Here is a 19211-nt window from a genome sequence, read left to right as displayed (position 1 = left end):
TGCTAACTTTTTGGATAACCGAGTTTTCTTAGTAGTTAAGAAATAACAAAGATCATGCGCTTCATTACAAATCATGTCAGGAGAGTGCACATTTCTTTGAATAAAAGTATTGCAATATATTTATAGTGGCTCCTTACTAGCCCGAGAGATGGCATCGAAGGTTGATCAATTCTCGGATGGGACATCAACCCGACGATTCTACATCACCACTCTCTGCTATGGAGGTGGAAGGTGTATATGGAAGCGATCACTGTGTTGCCAATCTGATGATTCCATCATTAGTTTTTGAAAATTACTCTTCAATTTTCAAAATGAGAAAAACACATTAAAATTTAAACTTTTTATTCAACATTCAATGTAGTAACCACATACTTGTGCTTCAAAGAAAAAAAATAACAATTCTACTAGTCTCGAAGGAATAATTTTAATAAAAATTACCCTTTATAATACCTACTCATTAGTTAAAATTCAGGATGATTAATTATATATAAGATATAGAAAATATCGGAAGTAATATGAGGCTCGAAAAATATGCTTTGAGTTTGTTTTATCTCCACAAAACAAATAACTGTTCAATGGCTTCCCAAATTCAGGATATTAAATGAATTAGGCACATAATTCTCAAAGATTCAATCACTTTGGTCCCTATTTTATTATAGTGATCTTCAGATTCCCTACCAATTGACATTTGTGAGTTTCATAACTTTCAGACCTAATCCGTCATTTTGCATTTATCCTTTTGAAACATAAACATTATCTCTTCGATCTAATATCTTTAACAATGCTAGTTATCGAAAAACTTAATCTCCATAAGCCATATTTCAAATTTTACAGCAGCTGTATACTTCAATAAAGATATGTTTAAAATATGTTGATTCAAGTCAACAATTAAAATAATGTTCTATCTTTGCCAATGGACCATCGAAAGTTCATAAATTATCATCAAATACATCGGTAAATGATACTGTGGAAATGTCGGTGCTGAATCACTCATTTTGTTGTTTATTCCTATATATATATACAACTTATTTTAAGGGGAATGTACTGCTACAAAATTCTAACAAAAACTTCAATAATACATTAAAGTCACAGTCTGGATTTTTTCATTATCACCCTATATAATACTGCAGGTTTGAAGATATCTATTTTGTTGTTGATTCCTCAACATTTCAAAATGACGTCAACATTTTCCAATCGTTGTCGAATGAAAAATAATCGATTCAATCACGATTCTCATGTGAATCTGATGGAATCGATAATTATTTGTTGTTCATATTGAAAGTTTCGATAGTTCATGGGCTGATCTTCTCATCACGAGATAAAAAAATAAATACTAATAAATAGTCTTAAAATTAGAATACACTAATAAATAAATAAAAATAAACACTGATCTAATGTACACAGCTATAAATATTACTTAAAGATCTGACTTAAAGTCCTGATCCAAAATGAGATAAACGAGTAAGTAAATGATATTCCAAAGTAGATAGGTAATCTATACAATTATCACATATATTTATTAATTCACCATCTCTAATAATTAAGCTACAGGGTCACTCTAATGCACCTTTTCCTGTGTTGGGTAGCATAAGACAGAGTAGTCCACTCGCTGAAATAAAAAATGACGTGATTGCCGATTGAACCAACGATCAACGATGAAGTACTCACCAAAAAGCATTGTGGAGAAGAGAACTACGGGCACCACACAGTTAAGATCTATCAAGAATCCAAAAAGCAAATTGCCCATCAAAGCCCCTCCTCTACCACATGTGAGAGAGAGTGCTGCTGCCATAACTCTGAAAGATTCAATGACATCAGTGTTACGAATCTAAGTTAATGATTCCTTGAGACTCACCTTAAATTTGTAGGAAATAGATCTACTAATACACAGTAAACTGTACTTATTCCAAGGCTGGTCAAAGCTTCAAAAATACAGGACAGCACCAGATTGGAAATCGATGAATTCACAAAGTAAAGACCCATTGTAACGGCACTTGCAACAAGCAAGCTGAACACTAAAACAAAAAATGAAGACGTGAATTTTTACTCTCTTTCTGTTTTAATTTTTGAATACAGACCGAGTTCAGGAGGTGAAAGGAATTTTCAGTACCTTACATCTATTGAATATATTGAAACTCTCTTATATACTTTTTTCACTCACCTAAGAAGAATTTTGTCCCAAGTCGATGAACACAGAGCGGTAGCCAAAAACTAGTAGGAATACATGCAATTCCTAGGATTATCGTGTGTAAAAATACTGCATCACTGATCGGTGTACCGCAAAATTCCTCATCTATCACAGTTCCATTCGTAGTTGGTAGCACAACTGAAGAAACTTCGCAGACAGAAGCACTTTCATTTGGATGTAGCGATTCAAATTCTTCAAATCGGTTAAACAACTCAGGGAACCAAATCATCAAGGTGTAGTAACTGCAGAAACAATAATCAGGTTAACCTCAATATATTTCTTTAGTTTTGGCTACTAAACGTGAGTCTATAGCTCTGTTCATTTAAGCAGTATTCAAATGGTTTCAAGGCATTATTGTAAAAATGTGGAGAATTATCCAGGCAAACAATTCACGTAGGCTTTTTATGCACAACTCGTGATATGAAAGATTATCATTGCAACTGTACAAATCAACATATTTCCTCTTAGTACACCGTCTCCTAACGAAGGTTGGCAATCAAAACTCTTGATGTAGCTTCTTCAAAATTGCCGTAGAAGGTGCAACAGATCTTCTGCCCCTTAATCAACATTAGGTACCAAATATTTCATGTAATAAACAATATCCTAATATTTTTTCAGATGCTTATTCATTCCACCTCATTCATTTCTCATTAGTGAAGTAATTCAATATTAATTAGAAGCAGATAGTGAGTCTCGAATCAGTAAAGAGTTCTACTATTCAACACCTTTTTGGGAAATGATAGTGTTATAGTTAATCCAAAGTCACTTGAACTAGTCCATAAAAACGCTTGGCCAGATGTTCCTTCCAAGTGGATACCGCGATCCGCTAAATACCGGGGTTTATTTGAAAGTATTGTTAGGCAATAAATTCACTGGCCCCAAAGAAATTTCTGGAAACTTGGACAACTCTTGTATAATACAAATATTCTGGTTCCTCCAAGTGACTTTGGATGTACTATACAAGATCCAAATAACATACTATGATGGACTTATTTTCCCAGAAGTTTAATTTTTTCAATTACCTGGTAGTCACACAAAACTGGATAAGACATGTTATGATGGTATAACGTAAATGTGGAGGATTACATAAAGCTTTCGTTTGTTCCCAAATTTCATTGAGTAACATTTTTAGTTCCTTCGGTTTCCTGATTCTCAAACTTCTGATACTTCTTGAAGATTGTTGGGAAACAACGCTCATGGTTCTCACCTTCTCCCTCAAACTCAGTACCTGAAATAAAATAAATATTAGTTTCCAGATCATTATCTTCAAATGAAAAATTTCAAAATTAGATAAGATTAAGAATTAGATAAATTTATTTGACTTACTGGATAGGAACCTGGATCATCTCCAGTATTTGCAGCATACATATGTCGAAGAACTTCCAAAGCCTCATCTGGTTCGCCACACTCTAACAAAAACTTAGGGCTTTCAGGAAAGAAGCACAGCCACATGCCAATGAAAAGACTCAATGAAGAGCAAACAGCCACGAAAAGATTCCAACTAGCAAACTTGAAATTTTCCGTTTCATATGTAAATTCCATAGGAATTATAATCCATGCAATACCTGCAAGTGAAAAATTTTAATTTCTCTTTGTCCTCCACAATTAATTTTGGTTCTTCACATAGAGTAATAAACATAATGTTTACTACTCTGAGGTTCTTCACTATACAAGGTGTTCTACAAAATTTGACAGATGATAGTTGTGCTCATTCAGAACATTTTGTTCTTTTGAACAAAGGTCTGATTCGTTTTCGTTCAGACGTTACAAGAATTTGAAATAATTAATTCTCATGTTCGAATTAAAAGTAGGCCGATTAAAGAAAATATTAAACGAATTGGTCCTATGTTCATAGAACAAAACATCGAGTGCAGCTAGCATCTGTAAAAATTTGACAAGATATGAAAGGAAACAGAGATATCTTCAACCAAAAGTACCGCAAATGTTACAAAATACTCTATTATTTCACAGGATATCACAATGATAACGCAAAATATGTAAATACTTAAACGGAGAATAAGTCGAAAGATATTATAAAACCATAATACCTTGTATGAAGAGATGATATAATGATAGCATGATATAACAACCAATCTCTTACCTGGCAAACATATAACCCCAAGGGTCCAGAACAATTCCATCCAACACAAAATTGTTTCACGATATTTCCCTGGTTGAAATTCACCCAAATAGGGAAAACAAATACCCATAGCTCCTGTGATCCTGTGAACGAACATGAAAAATTATTTCGGATTGAATTATGTATACAGGGTGTTTCCTAAACATGCGGCAAAAATTCAGGGGGTTGTTCCTTGGGCTATTCTAAGAATATTTTGTCCTTTGATGATTTTTGAAAAACCTCTTTGTTTCGAAGATACAGGGCGAACAACATTTTTCATATTTTTAAAATTAATAATAGTTTAAATAAAAAATGTGTTTACTAAGTAGGTACAATTTATTTTTAAATTTGTTTAACAACATTCCAATTACTAAAAACGGCCAGTTTTTTGACTAAAAATTGCTAATACATCACAAAACGAATTCAAATGAAAACCGTGTTTAATCTGTATTCCTTTACCATCTGCACTTATCAATTTTTAGTCAAAAAACTGGCCGTTTTTAGTAATTGGAATGTTGTTAAACAAATTTAAAAATAAATTGTACCTACTTAGTAAACACAGTGCGGTACGCATTTTTATTTAAACTATTATTAATTTTAAAAATATGAAAAATGTTGTTCGCCCTGTATCTTCGAAACAAAGAGGTTTTTCAAAAATCATCAAAGGACAAAATATTCTTAGAATAGTCCAAGGAACAACCCCCTGAATTTTTGCCGCATGTTTAGGAAACACCCTGTATAATGGATATTAATGAGAAAATTATAATATTGAATTTCCACAACATTTTATGAAATAAACAAGAATTTTTCGACCTAACTATGGTTTATTTTCTACTAGCCAACCCATTTTAAATTTAGATGTAGAAGCTAGACAAAGCTGTGATAAAACAATAGGCTAGATAATATATTTTGCAATACTCTCCTGCAATGTATAAATTCGCCTACTATCTACTAAAAATTACCTTCGGAAATAAACTCAAGTTTTGTGACAAATTATGGCACGATAAATTTTCCTATATCCATTCATTGTGTATTTTGAATATACAGGGTGGCCATTTGAAAACGAAACAGACGAGATTACAGACGAAATAAAGTTTTTCGATAGAAATGCTCGGACAGGTCGATTTCTGTTTCGAGGGGGACAACTTAAGATGTAGGTTACGGACGCATAGCGCTTCAACCCTTGCTACTACAACCCCACCCCCAAATTTTGAACAGGGAAGATGGGGTGAGTGATACCTCAATTTAAAGGTATTTTATACTGATTTCAGCACAATAATTGTTTTTTCATTTTATGCATTAGTTCTCGAAATATTCATGCGTTAGTTAGTTAGGAAGGAAGCCACAGTCATGGTTGTTTTGAAGGTCAAAATGTCAATTTTTCACAAAACACTACAAGTGCCATGAAAACACTACTTCATTTTCAAATACTTAGTTAAGAATATTTCGAGAACTAATGCATAAAATGAAAAAACAATTACTGTGCTGAAATCAGTATAAAAATACCTTTCAAATGAGGTATCACTCACCCCATCTTCCCTATTCAAAATTTGGGGGTGGGGTTGTAGTATCAAGGGTTGAAGCGCTATGCGTCCGTAACCTACATCTTAAGTTGTCCCCCTCGAAACAGAAATCGACCTGTCCGAGCATTTCTATCAAAAAACTTTATTTCGTCTGTAATCTCGTCTGTTTCGTTTTCAAATGGCCACCCTGTATATGCTGCTTTACTGTCAGTGTTATACTACGAATATCTATGGTTTATACTTAAAATTGACGTAATTCGCTTACATGGTTGATTGCTTTTTTCATACTTTCATTTGATTAATTCAATATTAATTTTTTTCATTTGTAATTAAACTCAATCGAGAACAATTTGATCAAATGAGCATTTCCAACTTTTTACTTACGCAAAACCATTAAAAAACCTGAAGAGCATGAAAAGCCAATAAACCTGCGCAAGGCTAGATAAGATTCCACAAATCCCATCCATAATCAAGGCACCTATCAATACTGTTTTCCTGCCTTTGGTATCAGCTAAGCATCCCCAAAAATAGGATCCTATGACCATACCTGCGAAAAACATAAAATACAATTATATTAATATAAAAAAATTCTCGCAGATAAACTCCTCGAAATAGAAATGAATTGAGTGATAACGAAATATTTCTGTTGCACATTTTGAAGATTTCAGTCAGAAGTTTACATCATTTCACGTTTATTTTAGTTAAGTACAAATTTGGTCAATTCCTATCGTGGGTTAATAGTTATTTATAATACAAGTGCAGAAGGCATTGATATTCTTCCACGAGTTCAAACTTCAAAAACAAGCCACGAAGTGGCGAGTTTTTGAATGAACGAGTGGTAGAATGAGCCTTCTGTACGAGTATTATACATTATTTTCTCTAATTCATTGCATATTTATTGAAATTAATGAAATATTTCCATAAATATCATTTAGTGATTTTTGCATTGAAATATGTTGGTTGGCAGAACTGATTTCTTTAAGGCAAATTGATGAATCGACAGATAAAGCCATGGTGGAAAGTTCGGAGAACCAACATATAATAATAAAATATAACCATGAAAACTGTGCGTTTTTGATATATTCTCGCACGATTTTGTTCTACAAGATGTGGAAGAATGAACGGAATAACCACAGAATTAGAGAAACATTTTTTTTATCACACCTACATCATATTAATCGTTCTATGCACCAAGCAGCCCCCAAAATCTGAATATAGATCCCCAATTTCAAATGCTGTTGAATAAAAAAACCAAATCGAACGTATAATTTAGATACCTTTTCTTATTCTCTGAAGTATGAATTTCTAGATTTGTCTTCGATCAACTTTAAAATTTCGTATGAGAGATTTATTGTAAGTTTGGTTGATGGCTTCTAGCTTTGTCCGTTTCAAGTTTTTGGAAACTGTCTAGGTCTATTATAATCAGCTCCAACGAGTTCGGAGGCACTGTCCCAAACATATTTCTCTTTAATAAATCAGAATGACATGTTGATCTTACAGGATAATATTTAATCTCACAGAATAATGCTTAATCTCATGAGATGAGAATGACTCGGTGAACAGTTGGCTTGATTAAGAGTACCACGCCCACCTTATTGCCTGACATTTGGCCAATTTCAATATCTTGGCAATTGTTATGGGATATGGGAAGTTCGAAAGTTTAATCTTAAAGTTGTACCTACTCCGATGAATTTTCGATTCAGTTCTGACTTAAATTGATAATTATAACTTGGTCAAAATATAAAGCATTAGGTAGTGGTTTATGATAATTTTGTTACCGTACCTACATCATAATATTCGTTCTATTAATTAAAAAACGTTCGAAATCCCGAAATTATAACAAAAAAAAGGTTCCGAACTGTTAAATACTCTTGTCAACGATTAGAAGGAACATTTACTAGATTTTAAATCAATTAGATTAAAATTTCCAGGGTTGTTCAATAATCTGTCATCATTGGAAAAAATTTAAATTGCATAATTTCATTCAATCAACATTTCACATAAGGTGTCAAAAAGTTATATTATATCAAAAAAATAACAATTATGTATTAATTATCATCATACCAACACAAGTCATGAATACAATACCAGAGGAAAAAATTATCTCAGTAGAGAAAAAACAAATTTTAGTTATATACAAAGGAATGCTGTATATTTTATAATCACAGTATGGAATAAATTTCCTCAAAATTTTAAATGCATGCCTATTGCAATTCAAAGAAAAAGATTAAAAATGTTTTTGGTTAGTAAATGTTATTATAGTGTTAAGGATTTTTTAAGTGAAAGGGATTTTGTTTCATTATAGTGTTCATATGTATTGATATGTATTGACGTGATCTACATCTGTTGATATTCGATCAAATAAAGAATATTATTATTATTATTATTAATATGTTGTGAATTTATTGAAGTTATGATGCAGATGTAATAAAAAAATATATGACATGCGCGCCTCTAAGTACTAGAACTCATTGTGCGTTTATTTGCACACTTGTAGTATGATTTGCTATTATAAATATAATTAATTCACTCGATTAGATTAGGTATATTTATTATTTGGTTATCAAGGTACTCACCAAGCATGGGGGCTGCAGTAAGCCAGCCTTTGTCTGAAGAAGACATCTGAAAATCGCATGTCGCTGATGGGAGGACAAATGAAATAATAGTTATTCCAATTGCGGTGTTCAAATATATAAGGCCACATACTGTGAGCAGAGTAAAATGAAATTTTCCAAACCCTGAAAAAAACAAAAAATAATGTTTCCAATTTTCTTCTTTCTGAATTTATATCTGCAAATTCGATGAATTAAATCAAAGCCAGCATAGAATACAACTAGATTTTCTAACTTGTAAAACTTTTCTTAGATTGCGAGAGGTCTCACACTCACATATTTATTTCGTGAGGAAGGTTTTTTAACATATATCATTTAATCTATAGTACCCAAAATGAAGCGATAATATTGTCCGGTTTCAGATTTGATCCATATGTATCAAACTCTTTTGAACCTCAAATCAATAATATAGGTATCTACACTTATGAAAAATCCATTTAGGAGTTAGTTTAGTTTTTTTTTCCGAAAGGCAATCAGGTAAATGGATTAACATTAAAGGACGAACTTTATCATTCTGTCATATGTATCAGTTGGAATATATAATTCTTGTCAACACTGGTTGCAGCAGAACAGTGCTATTTGCCGTACCACCTGCAAAACCTTAAAATTGTTGCCTTGTTCTTTCTTGAAGGTGTCATAATTATGAAACTTTGAAGGACGAAATTTTACTCTGCTCCAACGAAAAATGTCTACAAACTAGGTTGGAGAAATGTAAATATCTACTTTGCATTTTTTTACAACTAAGTGTATCTCGTTCACTATTGGTGACATTAGATTATACGATACTGCGTTGTGAAGGTGTGAATGTATAGTACTAATGCTTCTTTGACAGTATTGCTTTTGATCGATTCAGTTGTGGACTATCGTGCATCGAGTATAGAGGTCTCAATGGATGAAATTCGCCATATTTTACATCTTCTCCAGCTGAAATAAATAAACAACCAAAATTGCAATAGTGCTTCGAGCGATTCCATTCTGGTGTAGTGAATAATGCTCCAATCTCTGGCAGGCTTGTCTTCGAAAATGACGGTAAAATCATGGTAAATATGGAGGTGGATCGTTATGTTAGCAGTCTTAGTTTTAAACCGCCGAATGCTTGAAAGAAAAAGCTTTAGTGCTACAAGTTCTGATGCAAAAAAACCTCATGGGCCTGCTGAATCGAAACGAAATCGACCCATTTCTGAATCGGGTGGTGACTTAAACTGTAAAATGGGCCATTTCAACAAAGTTAAGCAGTAGGTCGTTGGTCGAAAGCCAAAGAAGCGGCCTAGACCGTGAACAAGCCAGAATTGACAGCCAGGAAGGTGTTGATGAATGTTAAGTGGAATTGGCAAAGAATAATCTACTGTGAGCAGCTTGCGCATCGTCAAACGCTCAATTCCGTCGCTTCAAAGATGGTGATTTTAATGTTGGCGACCGTCCGCGTGAAGTAAGGCAAAAAAACTTCGCATTAGCTGAATTGGAGGTAGTGCTCGATGAGCATACATGCCAAACACAAGAAGAGATCTCTTCAGCATTAGGAGTTACCCGCCAAGCCATTTTGAAGCAATTCTATACGTTGGAAATTATTTTTTTAAAAATGTGATTCTACAGCATGACAACGCTCAGCCTCACGGTGCCAATCTCGTTAAAATCTGATAACGCTCAAATTAGACGTCCTACCCCACCCGCCGTATTTCCAAGATATTGCACAGTTAGATTTTTACTTGATTTGGTTGATCAGCGGTCCCACTCATATGAAGACAAAAAAAATGGTTCGATTCGTAGATAGCCTCTAAAGGTAAACACTTTTACCGTAACGGTATTCTAGCTCTACCAAACAGATGGGAAAAAGTTGAAGCTACCAATTGGCAATTCTCCGAATGATTCATCTGTATCCATTTTCTTCACAATAAAGTTGCATTTTCATAAAAAAAACAGCGGGAACTTAGTTGCACATCATACAAATCTTCAATAGTCACAAGGAACAATGTCAAGTAATTGACATTGAATATGCCTCTAATGGTATCATATTAGTGTAAAGAACTCCTAACAGTCTAAGGTCTAAGTTTTAATTTTCGATTTGGAATAGTATTCATTCCGAGATGATTAAGATTAACTATTTAAAATAGAAAAACGATTAACTCTTGATCGAAATCGAAAATCGAAATCGAAATGTTTCAATCTATCGTTTCCACAATCAGTGTTTTTAGTTAGTTTTTTCTTCCGTTTTCATTTTTCCAACCATTTAACCATTATATCAGTAATCTAGGATCTAAGAATATCTCGCGAAAAAAAATTCACTACATAAAATGAAAGAATAATTCACACAATCCATAAAGACAATCATGCAGCAACAAAAGATCAATATGGATCAATTTCCCATCAGAGAAATAGAAGGCTAATAGCCAGTATTAGCATTCGAAAATAGCGTGTCGGTGTACCAATGAAAACACGAATTGAACATTTATATAAACTCATATGTGGGTCAAGTTTAATATTAAGAATGATGGAGGTTCGAATTAGATCTGAATGTTTCATTTCATTCACGTCCTATACGTTTATTTAAATAGCTTTCAAAGTGTAGTTAATATGCGGAGATCGATATCGTATCAATCAGTTTATAAATTAGGAAGATGTTAAACACGTTTGAGTTAATTGAGAAATTAGTACCGCATTAGGTTACCAGAAAGGTTGTAATTACCAGTGACCGAGAATATTATTTTTGAAGGACTTGCGTTTGGGAGGTTCGAATTGAGAAAGTCATCCGTGGTTCATCGTAATGAATATTAATAATGATAATTATTCTATATTATTTCCTACGATCAATCTGAATTTCATTGAGAAGCTGCCCATATTTGATAAATTCAGTCTTAACTAATATTAAATTATACCATGTGTCAATAATGATAGCTTTATTCCCGAAGAATAGTTATGAAACGAGTCGCGTAAGCGACAAGGGAGTAATGTTTCGAGGTTATAAAAGTCATTATTGCGAGAAGTATACTCTACTACATTCATGACAAAATTATAAGTTTGAAATTTTCGAAGCACATTTTCATTCATCAATAAATGATAAAAAATTAGGAAAGCTCTGACTTGAAATCAGGAGCGTTTGAGCGCTTCATGCGCCACTTATACATATACTATTGTGTAGTGAATGAACCCCCAAAGTTTCATGAATTCACATCAGGCTTTCTCAATTTTCTGGATTTTCTATTTCCTTTATTGAAGTATAATATAATTAGAACAATGATGGTTGTTGAAAAATGGACTACCTTCTGTATAACTTTCATGTGAATTCTTTACTGTGCGCCCCCCCCCCACGAATAATTCCTGGATCCGCCCCTGCTATTAGCAAAGTAGAATATCGTTTTTATCAATAACTTTTGAATTAGTGATATTGAAATTAATGAATTATCATAAAGAAATTTGTATTATCTCGCAAATGTTTTGTGTTTATATTTTTGTTTGTATTTTATAATAAAAATTGAAGAATGTTCGAAATTTTCTGTTTGAAGAAGAGGAAACAATGACCCTTAATTTGTCTTCAAGGGGAATATTATAAGCACTAAAGCCACAAGTGTTTTATTCACAAAATATATCATTTGCGAATGAAATTTATTTTCTATGCAGAGTTATAATCAACTTATATTTTCACAATTCTTCAATAAGAATTGAATTATTTTTTCGAAGTGTATCTTTAAACTTTCATTCTCAATAATTTCATTATGAATGGTCAAAACTATTGTTCATCAACATTGTGGTATAATAACGTATATAAGTCCTTCGAAGAATATTTAAAAATATTAGGAAAAACAAAAGAACAAAATAAAAGAAGGATAATGTGTGTTGTACCTTGTTGATAGGATTCCAAATAATTAAAAATACTTATGTGTTAACATATGTTCGGTAATACAAAAAAAAAATGAAAATTGTACCAATTGATTTCAAGTGACTTTTTTTCTCGATTTTTAACGTACTATTTTTAAATTATGTGCATGTATTAATACCTACCTAATCGAATGTCTGTTAGTTATGATTGTCATTGAACAATTGTCTTTGATCGTGTAAAACATGCTAACTTGTCTCAATATACTATTTTGTATAATTTGCAGTGTTCTTCTACAGTTGATCCAATGGATTCTAAATATGAAAATTTCTCACAAACGAAATAAAATAAACTCCATCCATCTGAATTAATTCAACGTCTGAATTATCTAATTTATTCAAAAAAACTAGTAAGAACGCACTGAAATGGAATGAATGAGTTCAGATTGAATTCATCAAAATACTTAAAGGTGAAAGAATCATTAAATTCCGGATATATGTTTTCTGATATCGTTATAGGAGGTAGTGACATTTTTTAAATGGAATTCATTTATTCTGTTATTTTTTTTTATGACACAGAACTCGTTTCTCCAATAACATTTAGAAAAAATATTCTGATTGGTTATGTATCAATATGTTTTTCATGGAATCAATCGATGTAATCTATGGAAGTCAATGACTTAATATAAACTCAATAAGAATTCTAGAATGAACAATTTTATATTGATCCAATTATTCTACCTCAAGTCCTAGGAGTACCACTAATAATTCATTCAAAAGTCCGATTAAAGATTTTGCAGAATTTTCTGTCGCTAAGTAACACAAGTGTGCTTACGGGTAGTTTCAGCATATTCCGACTTCCAGTTAGTTTTCAGTACTGCATTTTGTTAGTCAAGTTGGTAGATATGTGGTTTTAGAAAATTGATAAGAAAATCTAAAGATTTTGCATAACAAATTGAATTTTTATACTAATATGTATTGATGTATTTGTATCACGACTCTGCTAGGCCGTTGTGAGACATCTCAGAAACTTAGAGCATGAATGAGCACAAATTTCTGTTTTGAAGCAAATGTTTCCGAACAAACACCGTGATTTCTTGATTTTTTTTTTCAAAAAATAAAAATACAACTTTGAGTCATTTGTACATGTACTGAAATCGATTCCCGTAAATGTAGATAATCATTAGTCATTTGCATAAGTGGCATAAGTTTTTCGAGATATTGTAATTTCCGCTTTCTCTTTACTCATTTTTCAATCTTTCACAGGGTGTCCCTTTTAAAAAAGAACAAATATTCAAATGGCCTTCTAATTTTTTGAGGCTTTTGAGCAAATCCACAAAAGGCTGAAGACAAATTTACTGTATTTGCTAGAGATTCACCTATATTTAATGCGGCAAGATTTCGCCAAGAATATTATTCATTTTGTCGGCGAATTTGTTTGAACTGAATTAATTATTATTGGTATACTTATAGGTACATGAAAATTCAACATCAATAGTTAAACAATTTTTTTTTACAAACGATGAATTAATGACGATTAAAACTATACAGGAAACTACTACTAACTAGGTAGTTAGGGCATAAGAAAATTATGATATTATTAATAAGTTATTCTTAGAATACAAGATCCAATATTCCAGTCTTGGATGCATCATCAGTATTTTTATGCTTAATCCAATAATAAATATTCAAACTTTGTTGCACATGGATTCATGGAAATGTTGATTATATCATTAATATACCGGATAAGTTGTACATTGAATAAAACTATAGATTTCTTTCATCAAACAAAAGATTATTTTCATTTCCATTTTTCCAGATTCCGCCCAAGTAAAAAATTGACTAGCCCATGACTATGGGCTAATCCACTCCCGTCTTTTCGATGCTTAGTTCACCGTGATAATTCGAAATGCAATAATTGTGAGCATAGAAATTCTATTAATTATAGATATTATTTATTTGGATGAACGTTGAGATCTACGAAAAATGTATGTTCGAGGCTATAATTTGAAAATCATTAAACGTAGAAAAATTAAAATAAGATTCTAACCTATCCGAAACGTTATCTTTGAATTTCTAGGTGGATTACCTTTTGAATGAATAAATCTAAAGGATAGTTTATCTTAATTTCTCAAATAATAGGCTCAAGTCATTCAATTTGAAATATATGGAGTATCTGGAAAAGATGTAGGTAAAACAAATCGATCGATTACCTAGATACCTAACATTAATGAATATAAGAACACATTTCTTGCAAACATAGATCTTAACTACTTTCAATTACAAGACATAGGGAACTGAAAAGTTTCAATAATTTCTAATTATCTATAATTTTTTTCTATGAAAAATCTCATCTTAAAATATTTGAGGCCGATTTCCTTTAAAACTCTAAGATTTAGACCAAATATAACATTCTTCAAAGATTTCAATTCTTTCAAGTTGGAGAAGTTGTTATATCAGAAAACTTTCTTATTTAAGACTCCAAGATGCATCAGAAGTTAACTTCCAAACTTCCAACAAGTAGTATGACTCATATTTGCAGGAAATTTGTTTTCTTTTTATTAGTAATATCTACTTAAAACTTTTTTCACACCCACTCTGGGACACCTGTAAAATCTAAACTAACTAGTTAAGACTCATATTTGCAGGAAATTTGTTTTTTCGTTAGTATTATCTACCTAACACTTTTTTACACCCACTCTGGGACACCTTTATAATCTATACTTCATTAAATAAAATGATCAATCAATTATTGTATGGATAAAACGAACATGAAAAGTGATTAACACGATAAAAACAAATTGCCGTTTTTATAACTAACATCAAGGAATAATTTTAATTGGATCTCTCCAATACGTCCCAACTCTTATTAATTAGTTAAGTTTGGATTAATTTCCATCGATTTTGACTGAGAAAATTTATTTCGAATGCGACCGCTCACATGACTTCCAATTCGATCAACCGGCTTCATAATAACATTGATCCAAATCAATTATTTACAAATTCAACACAATTACATCGAATTATGTTTGTATAGTTTCGGAGCAATGTTAACAAACATGCGGATAAAACTGACAGGCGTCTTCAATGACTATCCTATCGGCTAATTGATTTCGAGAAAATAAATAAAATATTTAAGAAACTCACCTGTACTCTCTAACGCTCTTTCAAAATCCTCTCCCTGGCCCTCTATGAAATCCAATCCTGAAAAACGAATTCAGTTTGAAGAAATGTTGTGGGATAAACGAACTAATTTTTAACTCAAACTCACTAACCCATTTTTTCAGTTTGTAATTCGAGCACTGATTGTTATGTACATAAATGTTATTATTCCGATTCGTATACACCTTAATGAGAAGTTAGGTTAAAACTATCACTAAATACTACTGGGAGATACCGATTTGTGAGGTTGCGATACTCAATATGTTACCATACTGCACGGTAACTTAGTAAGGACACCTTTTTCATTGGTCAAATTCCATTATCAGTTGATAATCTCAAGTTCATCAACTCCCAGATTTCGACCATTATGCTAATCAGGGTTTCCCTTTAGATTTTTCCCGCAACTTCAAATGTCAACATAATCGTTGAGCAAGTGTTGAATTTGTCACGTCAAAATGCGTACAAGAACCCATAACTCAGAAGGGGAATGTCGTAAGAGATTTGACTCCAACTTCTGCAAGACTACTTTTTCCTATACCTTCAACTTGCACTGAATTAGATTTTCTTACATGCTACTGGTTTGCTAATCGTATTCCGTTTTGGTTTATTTCAAATTTATTGCTTGGAGTCATTCAGCAGAGGGATTCAATTCCTTTCAGTCAAGAAGTTCATCATTTAGTGATTTCATAACTGCTCGATTTTATTTCGAAGTACTCGTCTTTACTTAATTTTTCAAGTACCTACCCTACCTATTGTAAATATAATATTTTTTTGAGAAAAAGTAATTTTCTCAGGAATTAGTCTACCTCATTGATCCTTCTAACTCGGCAATCCCATAATAAGAATAATCAAAGCATGGAATTTTTTGAAAATTCAGCGACTTAAAACCACGTTATTTCAAATATGTATTAGATACCCACTTAGATGAAACAGTAAAAACGAGTGGAAGTTTAGCATCGGACAACATCACCTGACGTTTGCTCGTGCAATGTCTAACAAAAAATATCAAATGTTTTTTTTTCGTATGGGACAATGTTTTTAATCAAAAGAACGAAAATATCCCTACATACATTATCAAGATTATTAATGAATAGAATGAAATATCGTTACCCGTATGAGCGCCAATGATTAACATTCTTAATTGCATGTCAATGAATACGCTATAACTACCTCATAAGACTCACCAAATTTCATTTGAATATCTCTATCAGTTTTAGGGCAATAAATAAATAGTCAGTTCTAAAGAAATATTTTAGCACCCCGTATCTAACATTACGAAGCATTTGCTAACAAAAATGATACACTGTGTCCGTAAAGTATGGAACAAATTCATTTTTAGCGAAACAGACCATTTTAAGGAATAATCCTGAAACACTTCGATTTTTCATTTTAATTTACCGTATTTTATAATAATAATCTAATATACAGGGTCAATTACTTTCGAGTAATGACGTCAACGTCATTTTTTTAAATGGAACACCCCCATTTTGTCTCAATTTTCTGATTACTCCAGCTGAGCTGATTCCAAAAATGTATCACATGTTGATTCCAATTGGTACGGGGTGGACAAAAATAAAATAGTTTTGTGTGTGCTCATAAAGTAACGCGTAACATTCTTTATTATTTAAATTAACAATATTATCAAAAATACTTATTGTCTAGCGGCAATTGGTTTGAATGTAACACCCTGTAGTTTGTTACATTCATTATATGTTTTTAAATTGATAAAAAATAATTTCTATCATATTCTGTCTGCTAGACCACAAGTAACAAACATGTTTGGAAACAGCTCATTTTTATTAATCTAAAAATGTAACAAACTACAGGGTGTTACATTCAAACGAATTGCCGCTAGACAATAAGTATTTTGATAATATTGTTAATTTAACTAATAAAGAATGTTACGCGTTACTTTATGAACACACACAAAACTATTGTATTTTTCTCCACACTATACCAATTGGAATCAACATATGATGCATTTTTGGAATCAGCTCAGCTAGAGTAATCCGAAAATTGAGACAAAATGGGGGTGTTCCACTCAATAAAAATTACGGTGACGTCATCACTCGAAGGTATTTCACCCTGTATATTGAATAATTATCCTGAAATACGGTAAATTAAAATCAAAATTCGACGTGTTTCAGGATTATTTCGTAAAATGATCTGTTCAGCTGAAATTGAATTTGTTCCATATTTTACGGACACACTGTATAGCAAACCGTCATACTGTCTTCATGCAGATTCACCCTCTGAACTTTGTCGAACTTATTCACTAATACCCTATATATAACTTTTATGATACTATATTCAATTAACTGGACTATTGCTTGAGATAATTTCATCGTCAAATTTTGTTTTCAATAGATCGATTGTTCCAATACATCGATTGTTGTGTGGCATGTGGAACCGTCATGTTGAAACCACAGATCCCCCAGATTATTCTCATCAACAGCAAGAAAAAATCATTTAACATTTTTCTGTACCGTTCTCCATTGACTGTTACCTTCTTTTCGACTATTTTCTTCAAAGAAATATGGACCAATCACTTCAAATTCTGCAATTCTGTTTTTTCGCATATCCAAAACTGAGCTTCATCACTAATCAAATTTTTTATTCATTTTCAAGTTGTTCAGGAGTAAAATCAGAAAATAAAAAACGTTTATGTTACTCTAATTCTAATGGCTTCAGTTCTTGAACCAAATGATTTTTGTGTGTATGTAATCCGATATACACATTTCCTTGGAATTCTCCATATTGTGTTTGAGGAAGATTCAATTGTTGAAAATGGCCTGGAACTACCAAATCAAATTGAGCTAGAGAGCACATTCTGTTTGAAAGTTATCGTGTATCCGGCGGACGAACAGAATCAATTGAAACCACTACAAAATTAATGCAATTGCGGATATGTCAGTAAAATGCCATACTTCATTCATGCCATGACAATTATTTTAGCATCGTGAACATCGTGTGGAGTATGTTCTAGTTTTTCCATCAAATAAACATCAACAATTGGTTTTGAAAATATTCTCACGCTTCAAATTTTTGAAAATTTGTCTATGTTTCTGAAAAGAACCAACTAAAAGGACTCATTGTTTTAACGATGAAAAACAAAAATCTCAAACCAAATTTGAATAAATGAAATTAAAACAATAAATGATAAAAATTGTACCTAATTCAGAATGGATCTCTCACCATCAAAATCCAAAAGAATAAGTTCAATTGAATCATCATCAAAAGGCATTTCTCACGAAATGCACACACAAAAAGAAACTGCCACAGTGAAAGAAGTGTCAGTATTCTACCACTGGCACTTGGAAGAGTCAGTGAAATAACTGGAGTAAATCTCCTAACTTCATATTATGATATCTTTTCCTGAATTATGAAACATGTTCATTTACGCAACTAGTGTTAATATAATTTGTGGTATTTCCTTATCGAAATTAGCATAAAAAAATGCTTCGTATTCCGAGATACGGGGTGTTAAAGTTTTTCTTGAAAACTGACTATTCATTTATTGCTCAGAAACCGATCGTGATATTCATATGATATTTGACGAGTTTCAAGAAGTAGTTATTGCGCATTTATTGGCATACAATTCAGAATTTTGTATTGAAATTAACTCTTTTTTTTTAGACAATATGGTACGCTTCTGAGACATCTGAAGCTTAAAATCATTTTTGAACTCCTTGTTCAATTTGTGTCAAAAAAATCTCTTAGGCTTTTTTCGTATGGTGCTCTTATCTTATGCAAAAAAAAATTAACCAAAACGAAGTTTACATTTCTTCAATAAATTT

General features: G+C 32.1%; 1 protein-coding gene across 8 annotated transcripts in view; it reads right to left on the bottom strand.

Moving 5' to 3' along the window:
• Window positions 1-325: 325 nt before the first annotated feature.
• Window positions 326-19211, bottom strand: part of LOC123677061 (synaptic vesicle glycoprotein 2C-like) — a 57885-nt gene continuing 38999 nt past the window's right edge. For 5 of the 8 annotated variants that reach the window (XM_045613494.1, XM_045613499.1, XM_045613500.1 and 2 more), the window contains exons 2-11: window positions 15400-15456; window positions 8407-8568; window positions 6215-6377; window positions 4290-4411; window positions 3515-3753; window positions 3211-3416; window positions 2162-2430; window positions 1856-2015; window positions 1669-1796; window positions 326-1609 (exon numbers count right to left, since the gene is read on the bottom strand). In XM_045613494.1, coding sequence (XP_045469450.1) covers window positions 1554-1609; window positions 1669-1796; window positions 1856-2015; window positions 2162-2430; window positions 3211-3416; window positions 3515-3753; window positions 4290-4411; window positions 6215-6377; window positions 8407-8568; window positions 15400-15456 — 1562 coding nt within the window. In that variant the 3' untranslated portion in view covers window positions 326-1553. Of the gene's footprint in view, window positions 1610-1668; window positions 1797-1855; window positions 2016-2161; window positions 2431-3210; window positions 3417-3514; window positions 3754-4289; window positions 4412-6214; window positions 6378-8406; window positions 8569-15399; window positions 15457-15527; window positions 15835-18586; window positions 18677-19211 lie in introns of those variants that run through there. The other 3 variants (XM_045613495.1, XM_045613501.1, XM_045613498.1) reach the window with 3 other exon arrangements.

The sequence above is a fragment of the Harmonia axyridis genome, chromosome 3 (assembly GCF_914767665.1).
Source record: "Harmonia axyridis chromosome 3, icHarAxyr1.1, whole genome shotgun sequence".
Lineage (NCBI taxonomy): Eukaryota > Metazoa > Arthropoda > Insecta > Coleoptera > Coccinellidae > Harmonia > Harmonia axyridis.
Note: the sequence above shows the minus strand (reverse complement) of the source record. Positions and strands in the feature narration are given on the sequence as shown.